At 41.7% G+C, this 27315-nt stretch overlaps 1 protein-coding gene across 1 annotated transcript in view; it reads left to right on the top strand.

Annotated features, from left to right (window-relative positions):
* The first annotated feature begins 286 nt into the window (after positions 1-286).
* Positions 287-27315, top strand: part of LOC125895519 (BMP/retinoic acid-inducible neural-specific protein 3-like) — a 67656-nt gene continuing 40627 nt past the window's right edge. The window contains exons 1-2 of the mRNA XM_049587423.1: positions 287-964; positions 18091-18448. Coding sequence (XP_049443380.1) covers positions 18228-18448 — 221 coding nt within the window. The 5' untranslated portion in view covers positions 287-964; positions 18091-18227. The remainder of the gene's footprint in view (positions 965-18090; positions 18449-27315) is intronic.

The raw sequence follows: 27315 nt of genomic DNA, 5'->3' as shown, positions 1-27315 counted from the left end.
GAACTATATTAGGGCATAAAGTTAATGACAAGAGTGTCATTCCGCTTAGTGCACAGCAGTGCTTTTCATTTAAAGTGAGAAGGAGAGAGGGGGACTGTTAACAAAACGCTTGTTATCATTCTCGCCACGTCTCCTACCTTAGTCTACACTCCTTTGGCAGCTATTACAGAGGGTTACTTGTGTCTTAAACATGTGACTAAGTGAGAGAGGGGCACAGGGGAGAGCTGAGGCGCCCATGCCTGTTATCTGCTGCTGGGCGCCTACCTACAGTTTCTACAGGATCTCCGCTCCTGCGCTGCTCCACACAGCGATGCGGAGTAGGCGGGTCAAGTAGTGGGGGGAAAACGGCGCTGGGTTGGAATTCATAACGGGATATTCAACCATCTCGGTGGGGGTGGCTGTCCGCGTCCCGGTAGCAGCATTCCGTCGCATCTGTCCGACGCTGGACCCCGCCGGTTTGTGGCGGAAACGAATGCGCAAACGCGTCTTTTTAATCTTCTAATCGACAGCCCCTTTGCGCTCCTTGAGTCTCTCTCCTCCTCCTCCTCCTCTCTCTCCTCCTCTACTCGCCTCTCCTCTTGACTACATCTCCTACTGGATGATTTCATTTTGTAAAGTCATTATCACCAGAAAGGTCAAAGCCTCTGCTTCTAGGAACTGAATTACAGTGGGATAAAGCGACTTTTCACCCCCGGCAGAAAGTCAAAGTTTCTCAGTGGTGTAGAACCGTGCGGCGGATTGGTCCGGAGCAGCCTTCCCCGCCGATTACTTTCACCTCTTTTTCGGATCCCTGAGTGTGTACTTGTGTTTTTGGAGTGCTGTTTTTTTTCTGTCTCTCAGCGGAGTTGCTGTTGAACCCTGACAAACTGAAATGAGTTTACAATATCGGCAGTTGAGAGGCACCGAGATTCAGCAAGAGAATGGGAAATACTGAGTTAAACTTTATCTGCTGTTCCAAACCGCGGTGAGTTCTTGACATTATGCATTTAATTTGTCGGATTTGGATGTGTATAATATGAAGTAGAATTCCTAAACATGTCAACAACCTACCTGTGGATATTTTCTGCCGTTTTTTTGCTGGAAAATAACAACATTCCTGCAGTGTACTTGACCTGGATAGCACTCTAAAAATCTGCTGTGCTGTGACATGTGTGAAATGCTTTCTAAGGGTTGACCACGATGCAAAGATAAACTCCACAAAAACACAGATACACACACACACTCTATCCAGTGTTGCTTTCAGGAAAGCTTACACAATATTGCTTTTCATGCCTTGTCAGTATATACATGAGCACAATCACACTCATCTCCTCCCTTTTTCACTGCCTCCCTCCCACCTAACCCCCTCCCCAACACTGCCACCCTTTATCTGCCTTTCCTGCAAACATCTCTAATCTATATTCCTTAGGGTGTATTGGCATTCTCGCCTGTAGAGGATCAGATCTCTAACACTGATGTGTGCACGGAGAGCACTTTGCCAAGCACCAGCGAGCCAGAAAACCCAGCTCGCTCTCAGCCTGAGAAAGAAAAAAATATATGTGTTATAGAAAAAAAAGTCCCACTGATTTCATAATTATACATTTCTGCCTCAAGCGTCGCCCTCAAAGAAGGCACATGAGTCAGGGCAGCCTTTTGGGATCGTCAGTGGAGGCTCTGATAACGAGCCAAATGCCCTCGAAGAAAACAAATAGCATTTTAAATGCAATCACACCGGCCCAAGGGCAGGCTGGCATAGGTGTTATTTGCAGTATTTTAAATTCAACTTTATATTAAACCAGTATCTTAAAGTGAATAACCCACTCCAGTGACAGAAAGGTAGTTTTGTAGCTGAGCTTTATGATAGAAAAAAAAGAAGAAGAAGAAAGAAACAGTGAATCACCGCTGTAATTCTCATTGCCACTTGCCAGTGTTAGGCAGAGGTGCCAAAGCCTCAGACTTTTTATAGGGCCACAACAGGGCCACTGTTCAGCAGTGTCCTCATCTATCCTCGGAGACTGGTGAACCCGACCGTGTCTAGGCCTGAAAGGCACACTGTCTCCTCCTATGAAAAGAGAGATTTCTCTCCTTGTATCGCTCACCTGCCCCACAAAAAGAACCAAGTAACCAGCTCAACACATTTCAGCATTTTGTCATTGTTGCGTAGTCCAGCCAGGATGCATGTTTGTGTGTCTACTTTTATGCTGGCAAGTGTGCGTATTTGCTTGTTTATGATAAGACCAGCTTCCTGTGATGGGCATATACTTGAGAGGAGACAAATTGGGCTTGAAAAGCACTTTTTACACAGCAAGTGTGACTGAGCAGAGAGCCATCTATAGGCTTCTAGACTAATGCCAACGGGGAGAATTACATGCCTGAGAGGGCTCCTTGTTCTTACAGTTTAGTGTTGGATGCCTGATAGGACTGGATGAGGCATCATTCGTAGGTGTGATGGCTGAGGAGAGAATGGGAGAAGAGGGAGGGAACGAAAGCAAATCCGCCACCCCCCTCCCACAGCCACTGTAAACACACCACAAGGGAATGAAAAGACTCTGTGGAATAAATGCAGTTTCAGTTTGATGCAAAATGCTTCTCCATTTCTTAGCTTTGGGTAAGGGGCGGCTGGGATGGGAGGAAAGCTAACAAGTGTTTGGCTTAATGAATAAGGGCCCTTTCTGTGTGAAATACAGCTCTAGTGTATTTGATTGTAGCACATTTTTGCTGGGAAGCGCGAGTTGGAGGAGGCAGGTAAAAATTAAGCCGGACTTAGAAGATAAGGGGAAGAAAGAGGAAAGAAGAAAGGAAAAGAATTGAGGATGAAAAGAAGAAAATGATTGACTATGCGGGTTTTGGTGGTATTTCAGGGTCAAGTTTTGCCAGGATCTGCTCAATATCCACAGCCCATTATTTTATGATAATGAGCAAACCAACGAGTTTGACTTCAATCTAAAATGACGGAGAGGAGCGGTTGGAGGGAGAGAATGAAAAGTAGGAGAGATGAGAAGGTGAAAATATAGTAAAAGAGGAGAAAATCATAAAAAGTGCGGGGAAAAAAGCCTCATTGAGGGATTTCAGACTGACAAGGGCGTTAAAATAGAATCTCTCAGATTAAGTGCGACTGTGGCATTAAACCAAAATCTCTCTCTGAGGCAACTGGTAATTGAATGTTGAGTCTGAACATATTCTGTAAAAGTGTGTGCACACACACTCACACACACTAATGGACAGACACGAGACCGCTCTCACAGCAAATTCGCAGTCAGTCACAAAAAGTAATGTTCTGAATTTCATACAATGCTTTACAAAGGTGCAGACTTCTGTTCACTTAAATCGGTAAGGGTCAGGCATTTGTAACCACGAACAAAACCATCTAGGAGCATGACAGAAAGCTTTGCTGTGCAAATGCAGTCATATAACTCATCCCTAAAATTAAGCAAATCATTGTCATGTCAAATGGTAGTTAAAGATGGCCTCAAGGGGAGGTTGGGAGGTTGTGTTTTCGACATGAGAGGCTGGGAAACTCAAAAACCTGTGCTTCCCGTCCAGATCATGGTTAGTTATTTTGTGTATTCAAATGTATTATATCCAAACAAAAAATCCAAAAGGTGTAGCTTCAAACATGACGACAGGAACTGCATGTTTTGTACATCTACTAGTCGACCTCTACTTGAGTAAAAACTTGAAACCATATTGCGATAGGATCACATCAGCTGCAGTACAACGTGGCTGATCCAGATCTTAAAGAAGTGTTTCACTGCTAGAAAGATGCTGTGGCATTAACTTTTGCCCAGAAGAAGAAAACCTACAGCTACCAGAATGCACTGTGCCACACCAGACCAACAAATGCTCCCGCTGGTGGGTGACATAATGTAAACTCGCCAATGATGGCTGGTAACAAACCATCTTGCAGTACAACAGTAAGCTAAAACATGTATCTGAAAATATTGGCGGTGAGAAAAATGCGACTCAGTGTATTTGATCAGTGCTGTTTGGTTTGACAATTTGATCTCAGTTTTTGCAGCCTCTGCTTTCACTACACAGGAAACAGGATGGCACCCACTTCCTGTGAAGAACATTTTTGGTGTGAGATAGGCAATGCAGTAACATAATATCTGTTTGATCTGAGTTTGTGGGTCTGTGTCTTGATCTGCTTCTATTTTCTTTGTGTCCACTATGGTGGGCAATTTGAAAATGTGAATGTACAGCCTGTACATGTGTTTTCACAAGGAGGGGAGTGGGGAGATCCAGGCACTTGTTAGATGGAGAGAAGGTCACCATAGTTCATTTACAAATGCTACCCTCATTGTTGTACAAACCAGGTTGGATAGTCAGTGAAGTACTCTTTTAAGACAACTGTGGGCCAGGGGTGTAAAGTGAGGGGGACGGTGGCCCCTTTCTTACTTCCTACCCCCATACGTCTGGCACCCTTGCTTTGACCTCACCCATCCTCTAACTTTGCCTTTATTGTGATTTCAGCTACACACCTGTGAAGTTACATGACTCCATCTTGCCTCAGATACCGTCTAGGTGACAAAATCTGTCCACAGACAGACAAAGAAACACCTGGCAAAGTACTCAAAATGGCATATTTTGTAGTTCCTTCTACAATACGTGTCTCCAGAACCGCATTTTGCCATTATGAAACACACACACACACACACACACACACAAGGTGAAAACAATACAGCCCCCACTGTCGTGTCTGGTAATTATATCTAATTTGCTCCATTTGTGCATATTCAAAAAGCCACTGTAGCTGTACAAGACACCAGCAAAAAAACAAAGAAAGGACTTGGCCAGAGAAAAGAGTGCAAGAGGAAGCTGACATTAATTTAAGAGCAACCTTTGTCCCTGTTTGTACAAGGCCACCAGCAGAAGAGGTCTATTTGTGTTTTACTGTGATTTATAGAAGCCTCTCTCTCTGTATGTTCTCGGCCACTCGGTGATATGCAGCCATATAAAAACCTGCGAGTGAGAACTTTACAGTCTGGGTAGCAATTATTAAGGTGACTTTTTCCCTGTTTGCTTTCAACTTGAGTTTTTATGTACAATACCTTAAAAATGATTTGCTACAACACCCCTGCGCATTAAAAATTGCAAACTTGATTTAAACTTGTTAAAAGCCACACATACACACGTATAGACTGCGAGGGAGACCACCAGCTGAGTAATTGATTGAATCCGCCTGAATAATTAATCTCCCATTGCTGCCACAGCATTCGAGGAGAACATACACACACACACACACACACACACACACACACACACACACTGTGAATGCAGCCTGACAACATCACACACATATTTCCTGTCTGTTCTGGCACAGTTTTATTGATTGTCAGCACTCAGAAATCAAGAATTGTTAAGAATTGATGAGAGGGAGCTGGAACAGACGAGAAGCAGCTTTTTGAATATATCTTCACCCAACGGCTCGTATGATATCTCACAAATTAGTGCTTGATTAGGTCAGATTTAGGAAAAGAATCATGGTTGGGTGTTATCACTTCATACACTTGATGTGTTGTGACGTCTTTACTTTAAATATAGATGTATGGCGTTACGTTAAGTCATTGCATACCTACGTAATGGGATGATAAGTTATATACGGTTTCTACTTTTGGTTTTACACAGACATGAACAGGTGTTTCCTGGGTCAAAATCCTGTGTTTGGGCTTTGCCACTCTTTATACTACATGACCTGACTTCCTCCTTTGTACCCGCCTTATGAGGGAGGACAGCCTGCAGCGCGTCGGTCACATGATTGCAGCCTTCTGGCTCACGATTAAGTGGTTTAATTACAAGTAGTGAATGAGAACAACCTGACGTTTTGATGGTAGGGTGTGAGGTGACTGTTTGCTGCTATCCCTCTTACATAAAGAACTGTAACTTTAAAAAAAAGGAGATTGTGTTTTGCTTGTGATCAGTTTAATGCCTCCTTCAGCCAAATTTCCATCTCGCTTCTGTGAGAGGAAGGATTTGTTGGCCCGGTCTCTTTCCATGCTGGCCTAGAAGACGTCTGCTGTGGAGTTTCTCCGCCTTAATAAGCTACTGTATTGTTTTGTAAATAGGGGTAGAAAGATGAAATCGGATTTCACAAAGACAGTTTCTGATGTGACGTATGCTTATGCTTAAACAGACACACACACTGTAATGAACTGTTTCACTGTGAAGTCCCACAGCATTTGTGGCGGCAACGCTGGCCGGTTTATTGGTTTATCTGCTGTCTGGCTGCCCTGTTGATCAGCTGCTTTCATCTCATGTAGAGAAAACAGACATTGTGAACTGTTTGGAACTGTATCCAACAATAACAACCAAATTTGGAGCAAAAAACTTTTAGCACGTAACTGCGAAGCCTTGTTTATATTTAACATAGTTTTATGAGCTTGCTACTTCATGACTTTCACTAATTTTATGAGAACGGCTTATTAACATGATTTGGATGACAGCTACAGAAAATTACTCCTGTTTGGGATCGCAAAGACTCCAGCTGTAAAACAAGGTTAGATACAATGGATTTTCATATGCTCTATAACTTTGATTGATGTTGGCAGCGCTTTTTTTTATGCAGCACTCTCCCTCCCACGTCCCCCAAGTTCCCAATTAGTCTTTCTGGGCTTGTGTTATCCGAGTTTTATTTTAGCTGCGACCAGCAGCTCTATAGGTCGTTCTGTGGGATGGTCGGTCCACAAAACTTTCCATACCCTTTGGCGGCCACAGTTTTTGTCCTAGGAGGCTAAAATTTGGTATGGGTGTGTGTGCTTGAAGGTGTGTGTGTGTGGCATGTAACTTCTAAGCATATTCATGTAACACGACCAACCGCGATGGAGACACACACACACACACACACACACACACACACACACACACACATACTGTATATACACACCCTTTTGTGACTAATGAGCTGGTTGTCATAGGGAGGCATCACTGGACTGACGAATGTTTGTGAGGTTGTGTGTGTGTGTGAATATATGATCTGTGGAACGTGGTTGCAGCTATTGTGAATTCATAAGAGCTCTGCCTGAAACACGTCACAACACAAGACATGTCAGTATGTAGGATAATATGCAGTACATTTTTTGTCCACGAATGACGTTTGGCAAACAAAGAGAATATATGGTATAACTGCCGATGAATACCTCATATAACACAAGGCACGTTAAATATCATCGTATTTTCTGTAATAACTTTATGACAATTTCTGTATCTCTGCTTATTTTATGAAAAGACACCATCAGCTATCATGTTTGGTTAGGTGTAGGCAGAGAAATGACTTGACTGGTTTACCTCAGTGTCACTGTGCAATAATGTCCTTAGAGGGTTCAAGTCACTTGAACATGGACGAATGTAATTTTAGGCGCTTGTGGAAATGAGTGATGCCATCATTCTACTTGAAGGACAGTCTCTGTATACAAGCCCAGACTGAGGCGAATGGAATGGTTACCACTTCAAAAAAGAAAAATAAATGAATGAATGAATAAGATCAGAAGAAAAGGGGAAAAAATACATTAAGGTAAAAAAAAGGCTGATTTTTTTTTTTTAATATAGCAAACAAAGAGGTATATAGGTTTAAATATCTTTATGCTCAGTGGACTAAATCACTATATCAGCAGCCCATGTAAATAACGCATGTAAGTAAGTTGCTTTGTTGTGTGGCTTCACTAAAACTCATTTACATACAAAGAGGATTATAAGAGATAAAGAATATTGCCGCCAAAATGCAAATCATCATAGTTAAAGTCAGACTTTAAAGTGATAAAAATGAAAATTATTCCCCAAAAATATATATAAGTAAATATAAAAAGATAAAAAAAAAAGAGTTAATGTGCATGAAATTAAAGTTCATAGTGTCCTCTACTTTAAATCCCATTTTAGACTTGAAGACCACAAAATATGTCCTGGATGGTTGAGGCAAAGGCTTTATTTATTTATTTATTCATTTATTTATTTATTTACTTAGTTAGTTTTTATGAGAGCCTTCAAAAGTAAATCCATCAGAACACCTACACAACAAAAATACATGCCCTCACACACCAACACTGTACACACTCTATCATTTGACCTTCCCCATAGCAGCTTAGTGTTGCTGTCCATGTGCTATATCTGTGAGTCTTCATGCCTGATGCTTATATACGCTTGTAGATCTCTACATATCTGTGTTGTGCATGTAAGCGCTTACAGAAGTGACACTTTTTGTCTTTGATGTTTTCTGCCTAGGACACCGCGGGAGCTTATCCTTTGTATTTGTTTGTAAGACAGCCGGATGAGTGCAACTGGCAGTCATATATTATAATTTCACAAAGGCTGCGTTTTACCCGTGGCGCTGGTATGAGAGGTATTGTTGACAGTTGTAGGAGGGAAGATAACTGGGTTAATTAGGGCCAAAAACCTCATTAGTCAGCACGGAGGGGAAGATGTAAAGTTTATCAGTTCCTGTTTCCCTACTTTGAGGATGGTTTTGGGGTTGGCTCGCAGACAAGTTACAAAGTGGATCCTGTTGAAGAAATTCTAATGAAATGTTTTACTCAAACCCCCCACCCATCCTGCAAAACATGTGCCTCCCCTACATGTTCTTATTTTACCATCAGTTCCCTTCAAACGTGTTCATAGTGTGAGATATCACAAAAAGGGACTCGTTTCAATTTGCATACTCGCGGTGCCAACAAAGAGGATCTGCTGCGGTGAGTGTTCCAAACGTGGATATGGACACACACTGCGAGAAACCACACACATGCGTACATCTGCACACAGGCTCAGAGGCTCAGGTAGGTGACCGTTACAGCTCTGGCATCCTACAATAAGCGAGCAGATGTTTAGGGCCTGAATGCTCTGTTTTGTCCTGGTCTCCAATGAAAACGGCTGCTGAAATCCTCAAGAAAGATTAGGCTTGGGAGTTCCCACATCTCATCAAGCTTACTGTATCCTCCGAAATACAAGGTGAGAGTCAAGATCCAACACTGCAGTCAGTAGCCAGGCCTGTAACTCTGGAGGGAACATGCGATTCTGGCAGTAACACAAAGTTACAGGAAGTGCTGCAGCACAGCCTGAAAGATGCATGCTGAAATCTTGTAAGGACAGATAGATCTATTCGTCATGAACACCACATTGGTAGGAATTTTGATGTTCTCTTCCGCAAACTTAATCAACGTATTAACTTAAAGTGGCAAGACTGGCAGTTTAGTTAATTCAGCTGAAGAAATCTGAATCAATCCCATAATGTCAAACAATGTCAGAATAACAGCAATCATTGCTTCTATGGAATTATCTCTAACTGGATCACAAATTTGCACACATTATGTTTTTTCCTTTGGCTACAAATTTACAAGACTTCAACTCAGCTGAGGACCCAACTTTAAAAATGTATTTCTTCTTCTGTTATTTAAATGCTTCCGTCTTGATCGTTCAGGGGAAAAGTGGAAAAACAAAGTTTTGTTGTCATTTCCCACAGTGGTGCCAAACAGCCGGAGGACATGCCAGGCCCACACTGTGTACGTCATACCTTAATGTAACCACCGGCAGGGCTTGTAATGAAAAATGCCTTTGACTCACCGTCTCATCATTTTGTTGACTTTTTCAAACATCATGCCTCAGGGAAGAACACTTCGAGATATGAGTAAGTTATGAGCATGTTTTTCTTTTTGCCTGACTGGTGGTCTTCCAACACGGACTCCTGTTTTTCAATCCGCTTCGATTCCTCGAATGAATTTATTGTGCGATGATGCCCAAATCTGTTTTGTTATCGAGTCATAGCGGGTCGATGGGCAAATAGCTTGTCCTTGGTTAACAGACAGTGTTTTAAATTCCTCTCAGAGAACTTCATCTTTAAATCATTTGACAAGTGTGTGCTATGTGTTTTAAATAAAATGTAAATGGCATGAGAAAAAAACAGGCTGGATACACAGCACTCAGCTATTGATTCGCCGGGCCTTCTGGTCACGTAATGACAAGATATTAAACCTTTGCAGATGACAGGAGTCATCACAGCCGACTTGTTAAGTATTTTTTGCCACTGAGGTATTTGATATTCAGCGGTGCTTACTGAATATGGCCTGTCATTATGACGGGCGGTGGGCGTAAAAATGTTGTAGAGTTTGATCCACTGTTGGCTGTGTCTCACTCGAACGGCCATTTGTTTAACACCCTTCTTTCTCTATCGAACTGCCAGAACATAAAAGACTTCCAAACGGATATTTCCTCCCTGTAGAAACAAACAGGACCTTGTCATAGGTGTCATTTAAAAGATAAATCCCTGTGCTTTGTGTCAACCCAAAGAAAGGTTATTTTGTTTCCTGTGCAAATGTGTTTTTGAAACATACAAAAGAAAAATTGTGCGTCACATGACAAGGCTGAGGTGATTGTGCATGTGGGGAGAACATGCTGACTGTTTATTTCACCAGAGAGCCATTTCTAAACCTTGAGGGCCCCAGAACGGATGTTTTCAGAAGCAGGAAGAAATGCTTCTGACAGCTCATACCTTGATTTTAATTTAACTTAAAATTATGATTACCTCGGTGCTCTGAGAGTACGTCTGGCAGTGTTTTCATAATTTGGAGGGAGATTATGAAAACATTAGGAAACAAAACAGTCACTTAATAGCTAAAACCTACATGGATAATTGGTAGAGGGCTGCATATACTGTATGATGCCACGTCTTGCCTTCTGCTGATATCATTCTTGGCATTTGCCTGTTCAGGGAACGAGTCCGCATCACATTCATGTGTGGGAAATCTATTCCCCCATCATTTGCACTCTGCTCACAATTCCATTGAGAGGACCTCACAGGAACAAACAGAGCTTTCATTTTGTACAGAGGCTCCAAACAGCCCCGGGTTATTGGTGGCCCACGTTGTGCAAAATCATATTTGAGTGGATGCACTGGGTGCCCTGCTACCGCTTGAATTGAAAATTCCTTCTTGTTGCATCGCCCGACATTTGATTTGTTGTTCCTAGATTATGTGCGGGCTTCCTGCCTCAAGGAGGAGCATTTTCTAACATTGTTTGATGAAAAGCGGTGTTTGCATAAGGTTGGAAATGTGACATAATGCCCTTGTAAGTGAAAATGGCATGTATCTGATATCTTCCAGGCAGCTGATAACAAAAGGCTTAGTGGATGGCTTTGTTTGGGGCGATAATGTGATTATAAGGCTGGCGAAGACCTGTCTGAAAACAATGAATGTTTACAGACAAGACTGTCATAGCAAGTGTGTGGAAAGAAGAGAAAAGGAAAAACACGGCGGATGTGAGTCAAAGATGGGTTTTTAGAGGTATTTGAGAATGCAGAGGAGGACGAGAGTGGGTTGTTAGAGGAAGGAGAGACAAAAGGGAAAGGAGACAGAGGGGTGTGAGAGGAAGGGAAAGAGAACAAGTGAGCAACAGGGAACAGAGAGCGTTCTCCTGCATCAGCGTTTTGGACAGCTGCCTGTTGGATGATAGGATTAAAGAGTCTTTTAATATGACCTCTGTGCTCTATTTTGCTATTAACACACCACTCACTCCCCTCTGAGATAGGTCACTCTATACACAACATGCACCGTGTAAAGCAAGGCTGTGTTTCACCTATAATATTTAGTCAAAGAGGAAGCAAAGGGTAGTTTTGGATTCGGCTGCACTTGTAGCGGTTTGGCAGCCAATTTTATAGCAGTGCAGACACATCTTCATACATTTTCATTCGGCAACTTGTTCTCCTACCCGATGATTTAAGATAATTAGACACAATTTTTAGTGTCAGATTTTGTCAAACCACACACACAACTCCACTTTCTGTGCGGCCCTCGGCTGCTGTAGGAACACAGAAAAAAGTGTGATGCTCGAGTTCGAACATAAAGCGTGGCAGAAGATAACAGAAAAGCCGAGAAGACAGCTCTGTCTCGATGCAAATAAACTATTCAACACAGCTGGAATGAGAACAAAAGATTCTAATGGACTTTTTCACATTTTAAGTGCATCAACGACAAAAGAAGAGAGAATTGGAGAAATTTTGCTCCATTTCAGTCATAGGTAACTTCATCCCTGCCACTATTTTACTGTCAGTGTTGCAGTGCTGTGTAGGTTTATACCTGCACTTCATACCATATGTCATGAATCAGGTGTAATGTGTACGATACTGCAGCCTCGCAACTGGAGACATTGACCCGAGTCAGAGTCAAGGAAGGGACATGCATTGAGATTATTGTGACGGAAGTGATTTGGCAGCATGACCATGTTGGATCATCACAGTCTGGACCAATTGGTGTGTTGACAGTTGGGATGTAAAATAATATAATTTGTGATTTTTATTTTTCATTATAATCATGGGCCGTCTGGTCAAGAGTCTGCCCGTTCTTCCCAATAAGATTATGTAAAATGTGAGATTTTTTACAACAGGAATCAGGACCAATGGGACGAAAAGCCTAGAAAATGGAAAAAAAAGAATTGGGGTGCAGTAATTGAGAATTAGGGCTCTAGTTTCCCGGCGCAGGGTGGCACCGGGTGGCACAGGGTGGCGAACCCTGCGCAGAGCTAGTTTCGAGCAGCACAACCCAAGGTGCGCTCAATTTGATAGTTTGGCAGAACGAGGTACGCAGGGGGAGGTGTTGACAGTTTCGTGCCAAAAGGCTTTGCTGAAGATGTGCTAAAAGCTCGCCAGCTGAAACCAGGGCTACTGTCAGCGCAGGTGGAGCGCAGCCGGTGTAAGCCGAAGTTTGGCTGACCGGCGGACAGTGTGCACAGGTCATCAAAACCTCACAGGCAGGTTTCCAGAATATCAGGCACATTAATAATGCAATAAATAGCCACAAAACCACTATTCAATGCAACTATCTGCAATCAATTTGGCCGTCTGACGCTGCTGCTCTCTTCTGCCATGGCGAATTGAGTAAACTCTCATTACGCCTTCACGCGGCGCATTTAAGGGTGAGGAGAGGAGCTCATTTGATTGGTGTGCTGTGTGTAAAACCTACTCCACGCCTTCTCTCCTCCCTCTTTCCTGACTTGCGCAGATAGGAGGGACAGAGGTGGGAAAGAAGAGTAGCTACCCCAGCACGCACAGTGTGCCAAACTTGCAAAATCGGCCTGGCCACACCCAGTTGGCGAAGCGCAGGTGCGCTGCGCCTCCGCCGCGCCCGGTCTGTGAAACTAAAGGCCTTAGTTTTAAATCCGGTTCACCATCTCATCTCATGCAAAACAGTTTTGTTCCTGTGCCCCTTCAGGGCAAAAAAATAGCATGAATTAGCAAGACAAACACTTTAAGATGCACGTCCATGTCTGTTTTGGTACAGGAACAAGTGATTGTCTGTCATTGTGGTATCCTCCTTTCTGCCTGTTGAGAACTAAGAATATATGTGTATGTTGGTGTCAGTGATTTTATTGTCAAACTGATGTTGCACTGATTGGAATTCAAAGCATGACTTGGACTTGACTGTTCTGACACTTGACTTACTCAAGACTTTACACAGGATAGTGCACCCAGAAATGAAAATTCAGCCATTATCTACTCACCCATATGCCGAGGGAGGCTCAGGTGAAGTCCTCACAACACTTTCAGAGAGAGAAGGTAGCAACACAACTCCACCTAATGCAGGCTTAAGGTGCCCAAGACGTCCAAAAACACATAATTGAAACCACAAAATATCTTGGTGGAGTTGTACTGCTACCCCCTCTCCCCTTGGATCTCCACAAGTGATGTGAGGACTCTAAAACTTCACCTGAGCCTCCCTCGCATGAGGGTGAGTAGATAATGGCTGAATTTTCATTTTTGGGTGCACTATCCCTTTAAACTCAGACTTAATAAACAAAAAATGTAGTCCTTGTTATATTAGAGACTCTTTAGTTTTGACCATGTAAAAGCACCATGAGCTTTGAAAGGAGTTTGTGACTTGCACTGTAGTTAGAGGAAGTCCGCTGGTGTGTTTACAGATCTTAGGAAATATTACTGCATATGTGAAGAAAAAGTTGTAGGAAGCCTTTTGTGGCTCCAGCAGGAGCTGCAATCTGATGATCTGATGTGAACTGCCTTCACGTAACATCACTTAAGGCAGTTTATAATTTTTACAGCCCGCTCCTCATCTCTGCTTGAGGCTAGAGGTTTGAGGCTACATTGGCTGTTACCAGCATACCACACCTGAATCTCCTGAATCTCCGACTGAAATGTTGCGGTCAAGTTGCATCAGGATTTGAGACGGAGGAAAAATGTATTAAATGAAAGAGACAACATCTCTGGTCCTGCTGAATTGATTTGGATTCGTTTATTTTTTTTTACTGTGCATTGTGAGTGCGACAGCATTTTAGGAGAGCAATGACAAAATGATGATAATAATAATAATAATAATAAGAATAAGAATAAGAATAATAAGAATAATAATGGTAAATTAAGACTAAACTGAAGAAAAAAATCAGAAGTGGCTGCATGTTTGTTTTCTCCCCAATTTTTTTTTGATTCATGAAAACAGTGAACAGTAAAATCAACACATATTGGCACTGTAATCCCAATATCATGACAGGACACCATAACATAAAGATTGCGTCTATATACACTCACACTGGTGTCAGGCAGGCCGAGTCTGGGCGGCAATGTCAGACTGATATCAATTTCCAAATTGCCACCTCATCACATCCTTTAAAAATTAATCAATTTAAATCCTCCTGCTTTCAATAACAAACCCTTATCTGTGTCTCTTTCTGCGTACGAACCTATGATAGTATTTAGTAACACATTTTAAATCTGTTTCAGCTCTTTCTATCCACCTCCAGCTGTTGTGCGCTCTTCCCATGCTGTCTGCTGTGTTGACTGAGAGTAATGATTTTTGAAACCCACGCACATCTGCACACACCCACACACACGGTCATATGGCTGAGTTAACTTGACAGATTGTCATCAGAATACTGTAATGGGACTCAAACACACCTCCCTCCCCTGCACCCCGACACACACACAGCAAAGGAGTGTGTCACTGCGGGGGAGATGATTGACGGGTCTCGAGATAGTGATGGAGACTAATGTGAGCTTTGGACAACAGTCTGAACAGCAGGTAGTCTGATAAAACACAGCAACAGAGACTTTGTGTTTAAGCAACAAAAGTGTGTCTGCGTCTGTGTGTATATTTCTCCCTTGATTTGCATGTGAGAGCAATTCTTAAAAGTTGCTGTGTTACGGTAAAGCCAGTGTTGAAGTATGGTGAGTACAAGTATAAAAACGGCAGCGCAGCAATTATATGCTGACTTAAAGGATTGAATGCACAATCGAAATCATAACTTTTACCAGTTTAAAAGCATCAGAAAGTCGACGTGAATCATAAAGTGAGCCTGCAACAGAAATGTGTAACATTACTAATCAAGTCTGGAAAACGTTTGTGCTTTTTACCCCCCAAAAAGTTCTTGCTTTGTACAGGAAAATCCCAACTTGCAGGCAGCGGTGACTCATAACTTAAGTGAAATATTTTGTTCTAAAAAAGGAGCTAGTCTATCTCCAAAGGAACATTGATTCAAAGCACATTGCAGTGCATTTAACTCTAAAGTGCTGTGATTTTCTTTTATTTGATGACTTATTTCCCCACCAGCTGCTGAGAAAACCAATTTTAGTTTGGACGAGTGCAGGGTGCAACTAATGACTACTTTTATTGTTGATTAACTTTTCACTGGATTTTTTTTTTTTTTTTTTTTTTTAACATATCAATAAATCCCAGGTCTTAATGTCTAAAATAAGAAAAACGTGTCCATCACAATTTCTGAGAGTCGATTCATTTCCATTTTGTAATTCCAACAGTCTAAATTATTTTCTCTTGCAGTGTAAAATGTTTAATTTTACCAAAGGCTTTTGATCTTGTTTGGATCAGACTGAGTTTACAGTGGAGTATTAAAGTCAACCTTTTATTATCTTTTCATATTGATTAATGTTGCAGCATTCCAAGGCAGGTGTGCGGGGAAGCCTCCCAGCATGCACCAGGGCATCAAACATATTGATTTCTTGCATTGTCACTGGTGTTTTTCTGTTCTACATCGTGCTCTGAGCTACTGTAAGATTTAGAGAGGTGTTCTTCATAATTAATGTGGACCATGAATCCCAGCAGTGTCAGGCCCACCCAAAATTTGTCCATGTCCTTCCTGACCCTTATTAAAGCCCATAGTGAAAGTTTTATTGCTTGTAATGAAACGCGCTGTAGTTAAATCCGGTGAAGTTGAATTAAATGATGGAAACGAGGAAGGAAAGGAGTGAACTTTCATCCGCCTTGGTTGAATTTAACTTGAAAATGTATGTATATCTGTTGTAATACGTTGATTTAGGAACAGATTAGAGTTGAGGTCATTCTAAGGGCATTTTTATCCTGAAGATATATTGTATGTGATAAGGTCATCTGAAAACTACTGTGGTGTGACAGTAATGTTCACAGCTGCAGCTGCAGAAGGGTTTTTTTAATAGCCGTATACTTTTCTCTGCTAACTTTTTGTATTGTAACACTAAAATGATGTAAGGGAGAAATTTAATTCAGCTGCAGTTCTGATATAAGTTCACACAGTGGACAATGTGCTTTATGGAAATCCTATTCATGTTTTTTCTTTAATAGGCAGACTGCATAATTTGGTATGTGTTGTCATGCAGAAAGGCTTTCTCACAGCCAACGCTCAAGATATCTGGCACATGCTGAGACAGAATCATGGTGTGTTTCATGCTGGCAGGCTTGTTGCAGGCATGCTGTGGTCTCCTAGCTGTACGTCACATTTTGCTGCCTTCCAAACCCTCGGGGAGTCACCTGATCAGGTGGTCAGCCGAGATGTGTCGTTTAGCACCGGATAAAAATGATAATTTGTCATGACATGGAGTCTGATTACTTGCATTGTTACTGGTGTTATTCTGCTCTACTACAGTTTCCTCACAGCAACTCTTGACGTAATTAGTTCTTGCCAGTGAATGTGATTGGATCACCAGTGACCTTTTGTTCACAATTGGTGAAGTTTCCCCCAATCTGGGCACTTTGAGCAGTGTGGATCAAAAAAAAGAGTTAGGCTGTCCATGAGTCTGAGGGTTGAGCCCCTGGCTCTCCCTGTCCACATAATGATGTGTCTTTGAACAAGACAGTAAACCCCAGTTTGTCTTGTTCTTAATTAGTAGACCTGTGCTTGCATTGCATGGTGATATGAAAATACAGTACACAATTGAAAAACATAATGTCATACTCCAGAAAGTGTGAATCGTTATCTCAGTGTCTAAAAGTAGAGTCAAGGTTATTCTTTTGTGTGAGGTAACAGCTTCAAGTTTCTTGTTTATTTTAATCAACAAACAAAAAAACCTGCAAGTAAAAACCTTTCATTTAAGAAGCTACAGCAAGTTAATTTCAGACATTTCCTTGAAAAATTAAAGAGACAGTTCATTCCAAAAAATATCAGTCTACATTGTATTAGTATGAGTTGCAGAGTGCTGACGATATCGGCCGTAGAATTATATATATATATTTGTTGGATATATATTTTTTGGCACTTGAAGCACCACAAGCTGAGTGCCATCCAGATCTATTATATTCAAGAGAAGGAGGACATCTCCTGGACGAGAGGCTTGTGCTTGTGTCAGTGCAAGGCGTAAACACTAACGGTGTCCCCCGCGGCTGAGCTGTAACGTTAGCTAGCTCATTTGTGCTAGCATTAGATGCACACTTCCTTCTGCACGGTGACATGGTTGGCAGGTGTAGTTTGGTAGAAAGAAAATAGTACCTACATGAAACTGCTTACAACATGGTCTGTGGATTATTTTGAGTGACTAGGTCATTATTGCTGCTGAGTTTTTCAAATGTAGTTTTTGAGCACCACAAACTGTGCCAGTATGTTGGAGTGAGAAGACATGGCAGGCATATCCTCAGCCAGTATCTCCAACACTTGGCAGCTCACATCAAAATAGTTTAGATTGATAAATATCACTACAGGTAAGAGGAAAAATATTGATTTTTGATTTTGTGGTGAACTGTCCCTTTAAATAAATACTTCATTATCAACAATTATTTTCTCATGTGACATGTCTTTGTGATGAAACCCCTTCAGCCAACTGAAAATTAAAGCATCAGTATCTTCCGACCACACGGAGCTGTCTTCTCTGACAGACGTGGGTGTTTGGATGTTTCCTTATCTGTGTGTTTGTGTTTTTTCCTGTAGGTGTTCCGGGGGCGTTGAGGTGATGCAGGTCCCCCGGTCATCCCAGTGGAGGAGCCAGCTAACGACGAGTGGCTTTGGCTGCTGAACGCCCCCCCACTATCCCCACCCTCATCCCTCCCTCGCTCCCTCCATCTCTGATGGCTCTATGGGGCGTCGTCAGCCTCAGCCTTCACTGCTGGGTGTGTTTACGGTCTGCGGTAACAGCAGCAGCAGCAACAGCCAGCCTCCCCAATGAAAAGCCCGGGGGCCCCCTGGACTGGCTCCTGTCTGATAAAGGGCCTTTCCACCACTCCCCAGAATACATCGACTTTGTGGAGAAGAACAGGCAAGGCTTCTCCACCAGATACAAGATATACAGGTGAGTCACGATGACAGCGGGATGAGGAGGCACTTTACACTGTATTTACTCCTATTATATGCATGACAAATCTCCCAGCAGCCACATCAAACAGTCTCTGTGGTTGTCCTTTGAAAGATCGGCCGTTTGTAAATAAAGGCCACATACATAATATGATTATGTTTATGTGTTTACATAATTAGATTAGTATAACTCACAAAGTCACAGTATTTTGTCCTTAGCCACAGCCTATACTCAGAAGCACTTAAAGCTGTAGTACAAGATTCAGCTCATTTAACATGAGCAAACAGTTCTTTGTTGATTTTAGGCATTATCAGAAACCTCTGTGGTGATGTGAAGATGCAGCCAGCTACTGCTTACATTGGATTCCTCTCTGTATGTTTGTGAGTTAGCATGCTACTCAGACTTTAGCCCTGCATGGGCCTAAAATAATTCCTGACAGAGCTTTGATTCTCTGCTCTAACCTGATTGAGCCCGACCTGACCTGCCGGGTCCAGGCTGTAATTTCTTATTTCTTAAGTTTCCTGCAGACTCTGATGGGGTCAGATTCACACTAATTTCCCCATTCCAATATAAATTAATGAACGCTCAAGTTTCAATTTCACTGTGCTTCACATTCCTGCTCCGTCTCCTCCAACAGAGTGCCCAAGGCCTCTGTGGCTGGTGCTCTGAATAACTGAGAAGAATATTCCAACACTGCTCTGGTGCTCCGAGTGACTATTTACAAACACACCCTGTGTTACAAATGTATGTCGCTGCCCTGAAAAGACTTTAGTTGACTTGACTTGTAAATACATACATGCACACACGCACACACACCTATATATATATATCTATATATATATAGATATATATATATATAGATAGATAGATATTATTTGGTTTTTTTTACAGTGGAAATTTGGGTTTTGAATTGGGCTCAGGTCCAAAACTGCTGCTGTGGTTCGGGCTTTGGTTGGGCTTGGACAGAAATGTATTTATTTTGGGCCCAATAAAAGCTTTAACACCAGCCCTAGCCCGGTCCTGGCCCACGATGTTCAAGCCCTAGCCTATTTTCAGCGCGAGCTTTACCAGGCCCAAGACTAACACCAATGTCACTTTAAGCTCTCTCTGTCGTGTACCCTCTCTGATACACACAAGAACACACACACACTATGAAGAGGTAAATTTATTGTAGGCCTAAAACATCACCATAGTGCAACTGACTATCATACACATTACATTGAAGCACGATGCAGTAAAGAATATAGCCCTCTCAGTTCATTACTTAATCCTGGTACCTGACCTGCTGGACTGTGCGTGAGTGACCTTTTGGATGTGTGGGAGAACATAGAACATTAATTAACATTAAATCCTGGCTGATCCTGTCGGCGTGTCTGAAGATGTAAAGAATCAATGAAGTAATGATGCCATGCCTGTGCATAAATGCGCATAGTGTTTTTCTTAATAGGAGACACACTTATAGTTTCTGCTGTAGTGGGATTGTTTCAGCAGATATAACTGCAATCCACACACCACGAATATACAACCTGATAAACCTCACAACTGCATGTGAATAATACGTGTGTAATGCACATGAAAAAATGCATTTATGTAATGTTTCTATTGGAATCAGTGTCAAAGTATTTCATACAGAGGCCTACGTGTGCTCTGCATGTGTATGAGCATAATGAAAAGAGCGAAGTTGAATGAGCCAGAGTGAGACCCAAGCCCAGCCCAAATTGATTCAGGGTACGGGGGACAGCCAGGGCCCAATGGGCTTGCAATCATGTTTAGAACAAGACAGTAATGCCAGCTGACTAGACACTACTTATTGCTAGCAGGCTGACATAGCAATCACAAACCAATCAGATGTACCGCTATTTAAATTATAAACCTGCAAGTTACACAGCAAAGAAATGAGCCCTATCTATCAAAGGGATAGTTCAACATTTTGGGAAAGACTCCAGACTAATTTGCTTTGTTGCCAAAAGTGAAATGAGAAGATCAATACCTCTCTTGTGTCTGTGCTGTAAATATGAAGCTATAGCCATCACACCATCCAGTTAGCTTCACATAAAGACTGGAAACGCCTGGCCTGGCTCAGCCCAAAGGTAACAAAATACATCTGCCTCCAAAACTTTCTAATTAACAGGCAGTTCTTTTAAGCGGTAATAAAAAATAGCCACACAAACCCCACCTTTTTTTGTGCAAATGAAACAACTTCATATTTACTTCACAAACAGTAGAGTTGCATATTCCCCAAAAGGTCAAATTATCCCCTGAAATCCATTTAGCACAGCCATGACGCAGTTACTGTTCATAACCACAGTTGCCCAAAGGCTGAGGACCTCCAATAGCAATCAAACACAGTCACTGCAATTATGATATGCAATGGTAATACCATTAGCATTACTTTCTTTGTGTATACATGTCTACATCTTACCCTAGAAATCCAGAGTTCTCGCGAGAGCACAATTTGAATTTGTTCAGCGAGTCACTCTGGCAATCAGTAATGATGCTCATTACCCATGCCCTTGGAGCCGAGCTGCACCAATCACATCGGTGTATCTGATATAGGCGGGCCAGAGGCGAGCTAAACAGATGACGACAGCGCTGCGGTGCCGAAGTCCGAAATCAGTCAGTAAACATTGCAAGATGGCTATGGATGAAGACCAGTTGTTTGATACAGCTTTGGCTGCAACAATGACAGAGTTAGACTTGACTTGACAGAAGACAGCGCTCAAATCTTTCCTTTGCAAGAAGGACATTTTTTGCCGTTTTGCCAACCGGATGCGGCAAAAGTCTAATCTACCAGTTAGCTCCACTGGTAGCACTCTTGATATGTATTGTTCTGATTGGTCGTAGTGTTATCCAATTGCATGCAGTGATATTTTCAAATGCATGCTTGGTGCTGCCCCTCGAGTTGGGCCATTTTAATTACCCTAAATCTTTTGGGTCTGGATTTCCAGGCTATCTACATGTTGGTTTGGGGGGGAATTTTCTGTACAGGTTTTTTTTTTTTTTTTTTTTTTACAGTACAGATGAAATGATTCAGCATCAAACCGATGCTGCAGGAGAGAACTGCATGTTTTCACTAATACTGAACATTTCTCATGAGTACAGCAAACCTATTAGCAGTCAGCTGTTGCATATTTTGAGATGTGAAGTAAGAGAAAAATTAGGAGTAGAGAAGTGTTCTTCATAATTAATGTGAAGCATGAACCTCAAGCCCATCCCAACTATGTCCTTACCTGACCCGTATTAAAGGAATCTAGTAAAAATTATACTGCTTGCCATGATATGTGCTGCAGTTAAATCAGGTGAGGTTGAATTAAATGATAAAGATGAGGAAGGGAGGGAATGAACTTTCATCTGCCTTGATTGAACTAACTTGCAAATGTACATCTGTTGTAATATGTTGGTTCAGGAACAGATGAAAGTTGAGGAAAAGGTCATTTCAAGAGTGTTTTACCCTAACAACATTATGTGATAAGGTTATCTAAACACGAGTGTAGTGTGACAGTTGTGATCCCAGCTGCTGCTGCAGAGGGATTTTTATTAGCAGTACATTTGCTTTTCCCTGCTAACTTTTTTATACTCCAACATCAAAATGATGTAAGGGAGAAATTCCTTGCAACTGCATATTTGATATTATTGCTCACTGTGGACAATATGCTTTATGGAAACCCTATTCATGGTTATTTAGTAGGCAGCCGGCATTAGTTAGACTGTGTTGTTATGCAGAAAAGGTTTCTCACAGCCAGTGTTCACAAGATATCTGGCACATGCCTAGACAGAATCATGATGTATTTAATGCAGGCACGTCGCTATCTGCTGGCTGTACATCACATTCTGCCATCCAAACCCTCAGGGAGTCACCCGATCAGGTGGTCAACTGAGATATGTTGATTAGCACCGGAAAAAAATGATGATTTGTCATGACAGCAACACAGTCTGAGGTATCGGCATGCAACCGAATTAGTCGAGATTGTGTCATGAATCATAACCATCGTCATTTAGGAGGACGTTGTCCAGGCTTCTGGAAATAGACGGACAGGGTTCCTGACATCTATGGATCGGTGCAAGGATGCTTTATGGCTTCGGTGATCGGTTGCCGCGTTAGAGCTTTTTAATATTTCCTTCTCTGGCAAAAGGCAGCGATCCGTTGGAGCTGAGCTGCATGGGCGGCAAGATTAATAGTCTTATCATGTGGCCAAGTGATTAGTGAGCTCTTAGTACTTATTACTCTGCATTATCACAGAATCCCCAGAGAGGCTTCTGTCAGCTGCAAGGTTGTGTTTGAGGCTCTCTAGATTACCACAATGCGGCATTGATTAATAGTGATGATATTAAAAGGAAAAACTAACCTAAAAAGTAAATAGCCTGTAAATCTTCCTAAATTGAATTCGCTTGGATTCAGTCCAGTTCGATTTCAGAAAGAAATCTGACGGAGACCGGAGGGATACAGCTGTGGGTGAGCTTCTGTTTTTCTGTTTTTGGCAAATAATAGCTCTCTTCCAGCGCCTGCGTTGGTGGGGTGAAATGTGGTGATGATTTTGGGAGTTCACACCTGGAGCTGGCTCATAAAAAATTCAGCAGGGTTGTTTTATTAAAGAAAGTGGGCCCACTGCAATATTCTCTCAAGGGGGCCAAACTTGATAGCTATGCTCCCGCTGTGTAACAGAAGTCCTTAAATTCCCAAATCAAGCTCTAACCCTCATGTACAAACAAGACGAGGAAGTGATTCTTGGTGGCAGTGATTTCCAACCTCTCTGCCTTTTCATGTAATAGGCAAAGACGTGTACATGACGATCCTCGGAACAGGTTGAAAAATGCGTCTGATAAGGAAACATCAGCCTTTAGTTGAACTGTTCGCAGCTCAGAGTGTTTCACTTGAATAATTCAAGATGATACTTTTTACTTAACAAAATATGCTGAACCTCTCAATGGATCAGTGTTTTAGCAGCTGTGCAGGGCAACCCGAGCCTGAATAAAATAAATAGCAAAGTTATGTGGTTTAGATGAGAACATCTGAATAAAGAGCAAATAAACAAGACTAAGAATATGCCAGCCTAAATGCTGTACAGTTTTTGAAACATGATGCTGCAGACACATCAAATATCATTGTGTACCCAAAAAAAAAGAATTGATGTTTGATACAAATATTGATAAGACAACAAGTTTATTATTCAACTAAAGGACTAGCCCATTGACAGAATGAATGTTCGTACTGTACATTTCTGCATCCACAGACTGTTTACATTTAGCGACTCAGTGATGCCCCCAGAATTTTTTTTATCCGGGTGGCCAGGTAAGGTCACTGAAAATCATGGGTTGGCACATCAAAACCAAAAGCCTTAATTGAATTTCTGGAATTTGATTATGCTGTTGAAGTATTTAGAGTAGTTGAAAACTATGTCAGGCTGGTTGTCCTTTTCCTTGAAACAAACATTCTCAAGTTTAGAGGAGACTTGTGGGTATCCACAGAACTTATTTTAATTCAGATATCTTGGGGTGGGGGTTCAAGGCAACCCTTTCAAAATGGCCCTGTCAGTGGCCAAGCCAAATCCCTAAAGTTTAGGCTAAATTTGAAGCGTACTTAGCCCCCTTCCTGACAAGCTTCGTTACCAACAGTGTTGGACACAATGTATAACTTCGGTTGTCCAGTTTCACAAGACACCGGTATCAAGTACACTAGCTTAAAAAAATAGTGGGTGACAGACTCTGAAGGCCCAGACTCACCAGTGGATGCAGCAATTGTTTAGGGTGCCCATGGGCCCCCATTAGGGGTGCTCAGTTGTGGATATGTTGAAACTTTACATTATACATTTCAATTTTTGGTTTTATGTTGCAACAACGTTGTGGTTATCTTTAAGCCCCAAAACTATGTGGTTAGGGTTAAGAAAGCATCATGTTTTGGCTTGAAATATCCAATTTTGTAATGACAAACAGCACAGCTGGAACTGTGTTTTTTACAAATACGCGGTTTTGTTGCAACAAAAATGGCTAAAACTGTACTGCTTTTGTTGTTGGTCTCCAACAGTGGTGTACTGCTGGATCCACCATCCTCTACACCTCATGATGACAAACTAAGCTCATATACATATTATCCAAATTACTTCACTTTAGGAGCTCTGATGTCATACATATGAAACATACAAATGTAACATAATTGTGGTTTGCTGAAATGTAAAAACAGAGATGATCAGATTTGGTGGCGTTTCACAAAAACTTAAGTTTACACAGAAAGTGCCAACAGATGAGATGAAATAAGCAATGTGATAAAAATAAACACCAGACGAAAAAGTGTCTAAAAGCTTGTACAGTAATAAGATAGAACACGATGATAAAACTGTCTAAAATAAGATGTATCACTGGTTTTAATAAACTCACACTGACTGTGTTCAAGTGTTAAACTTTTAACTGCCACATTTGGAGCCTTCATGGTAGTTGGTATTAAAAAGATTTGTGTGGAATATCACTTTGAGGTCAGATATAAAGCAATCCACTTAGTCTCTTACATGAAAGTTTGAAATGCAATTCACAGTGGAAAAACAAGGTCAGGAGTACAGACGCATGTGTATTCAGATAAATGCTGAACTAGATGGAGGCAATCACTCCAATCAAAACCTCAACAACAAAGTTGCTGAAGCTGCTGTCAAACACAGATATTAAAATCATCAACAATAAATTACTGCTTCATACTCAAACTGAAGGACACTCAATTAAAAGTACTGCAGAAGAGAACTCTCTGGAGTTCAGAAATGAGTAAATTACAGTGTAGATAGTGTCATCAGGCATCAGTGTGCATCAGCACATAATGAATTAAAGCAATGGGACTGTAATAATTATCTGCAATTAGTTTATGCTGTACACCGGAACAAGTCGGACACGCCCACCCTTTGAGTTTAACTTGATCAAAAGGAAGCAGCTTCCTGTTTGATATAAGAGCCACTTCCAGCACAATGAACAGCAGCAGATTTCCTAAACCACAGGGGAGTCTGCAGGTGCTCTGAAGAGGGTTGAGGTGAGTGTTTTAGAGCAGACTCCCTCAGCGGTGCTTCTCAACATCCCACTGCTACATTCTCACTGATGTTCTTTGTCTGGCCTCCTCTCCTGAAATTCCCTCAGAGGTTTTGGCAGCTCCAAGTTGCTCTTTGTGGTAAATAGGCTGGTGAGAGAACGATAATAAATAACAGTTTTCCAGCCTTTAAGACACTTTTTTCTCAGCAGCTGTTTGAAATATCAGAAAAAAATATCAGTCTCTGCACAAGTCATAAGAGACATAACGTTAGACATTTCCCCTCAAATCAGCCACATTAATTTCTCAGTTTTTACTTTAGTTCTCACTTTTATTCAATTTGTCAACGCTGCAGGCAACTGAAGGCAATTTCTCTCTAGTTAAGCTGTCTCGCTGTAGTTTTATTCAATATTAAGCACAAAAGTGTAAAAAGGGGTGATAATTCAACTGTAAATATGGGGAGGCCTCATTGTGGCTTCTTTCTGTTTTAAATCCTCATTTAAGGCTCTTTGCCACATTAAGACCACAGAAAGATGGCAGTCTGTCAGTTGGTCTGATATTTTGGTCCTGACCAAAACATCTCAACAAATATCAGATGGATTGCCATGAAAGTTTCTATAGATATTTATGGTCCTCAGAGGATAAGTCCTGCTGACTTTAGTGATCCCCTGACTTTTCTTTGAGTGTCTCCATGAGGCTTTGGTTTTGAGAATGCCACAATTAACCATTAGCTAAGTCCCGCCTCTCAAATACAGACTGACTAATCATAGCATAGCATCTGCCAGCTCCTGCAAGGATCCGACAGCTACATGGCTGTGCTCCTTAGCCTATCATGCAATTGTTTCAGAAATCCTTCACTTTCAGCCTGGTTTTGTGGATTTCAAGCTAAACGTTGTGCCTGAGGCAGGTGTAATAATGATACTTGTTACCGGGAGAGGTTGGAAGGGAATGATCTCTTCCCCATTCCCAAACCAAAATCAAACACTGAAAAGTATAGGGAATAACTCTGATAATCCCTTAACTTTTCATAGAGTGCCATCATCAGAATTCCTTCAGAATTCAATCTTACTATGTAATGATGAAAACTCTGTCTGTGTGTGTGTCTGTGTGTCTGTTCCACTCTTTACTCCTCACTGACTTGGTCAATCCATGTGAAATTTGGCACAGTGGTAGAGGGTCATGTGAGGATGCGAATGAAGCAATATAACATCAATTGGCCAAAGGGGGGCGCTATAGCAACTGATTGAAATTGCAAACTTTGAATGGTCATATCTCATGCCCCGTATGTCGTAGAGACATGAAACTTTGCACAGAGATGCCTCTCCTCATGAGGAACAAATTTGCCTCAAGAACCCATAACTTCCAGTTATATAAATTTTCTGCCATTTTGAATTTTTTGAAAAATACTTAAAATCGATCTCTTCCTAGGAAGTTTGACCGATCTGCATGAAACTGGGTGAACATAATCTAGGGACCAATATCTAAAGTTCCCTCTTGGCAAAAGCTGGAAAACTTACTAAAACTGAGCTTCTATAAGGCAATGAATATTGCGGAGGGCGTGGCTCATCACATAAAGGTGTATAACATCTCAAGGGTTTCACCGATCACCACGCAACTTTGTAGGGAGGGGACCCCTCCATTATTTACCTGATCAAACAAAATGGGGGCGCTAGAGAGCTAATTTCTTATCTAGACCTAATATCGACTTTTACTAAACTTGGTAGATATGTAGAACAGGATGCCTCAAGTTGACTGGAGAAATTTAACTCTAATTGGCAACTGGGTGGCGCTATAACAACAGAAAAATGCTTAAAAATGGCTCCCCCTGTGGCCCAATGTTTGTTTTGCTCTTCTTAATGGGTTC

This window comes from Epinephelus fuscoguttatus, linkage group LG10, assembly GCF_011397635.1.
Source record: "Epinephelus fuscoguttatus linkage group LG10, E.fuscoguttatus.final_Chr_v1".
In the NCBI taxonomy this organism is placed as follows: Eukaryota; Metazoa; Chordata; class Actinopteri; order Perciformes; family Serranidae; genus Epinephelus; species Epinephelus fuscoguttatus.
Note: the sequence above shows the minus strand (reverse complement) of the source record. Positions and strands in the feature narration are given on the sequence as shown.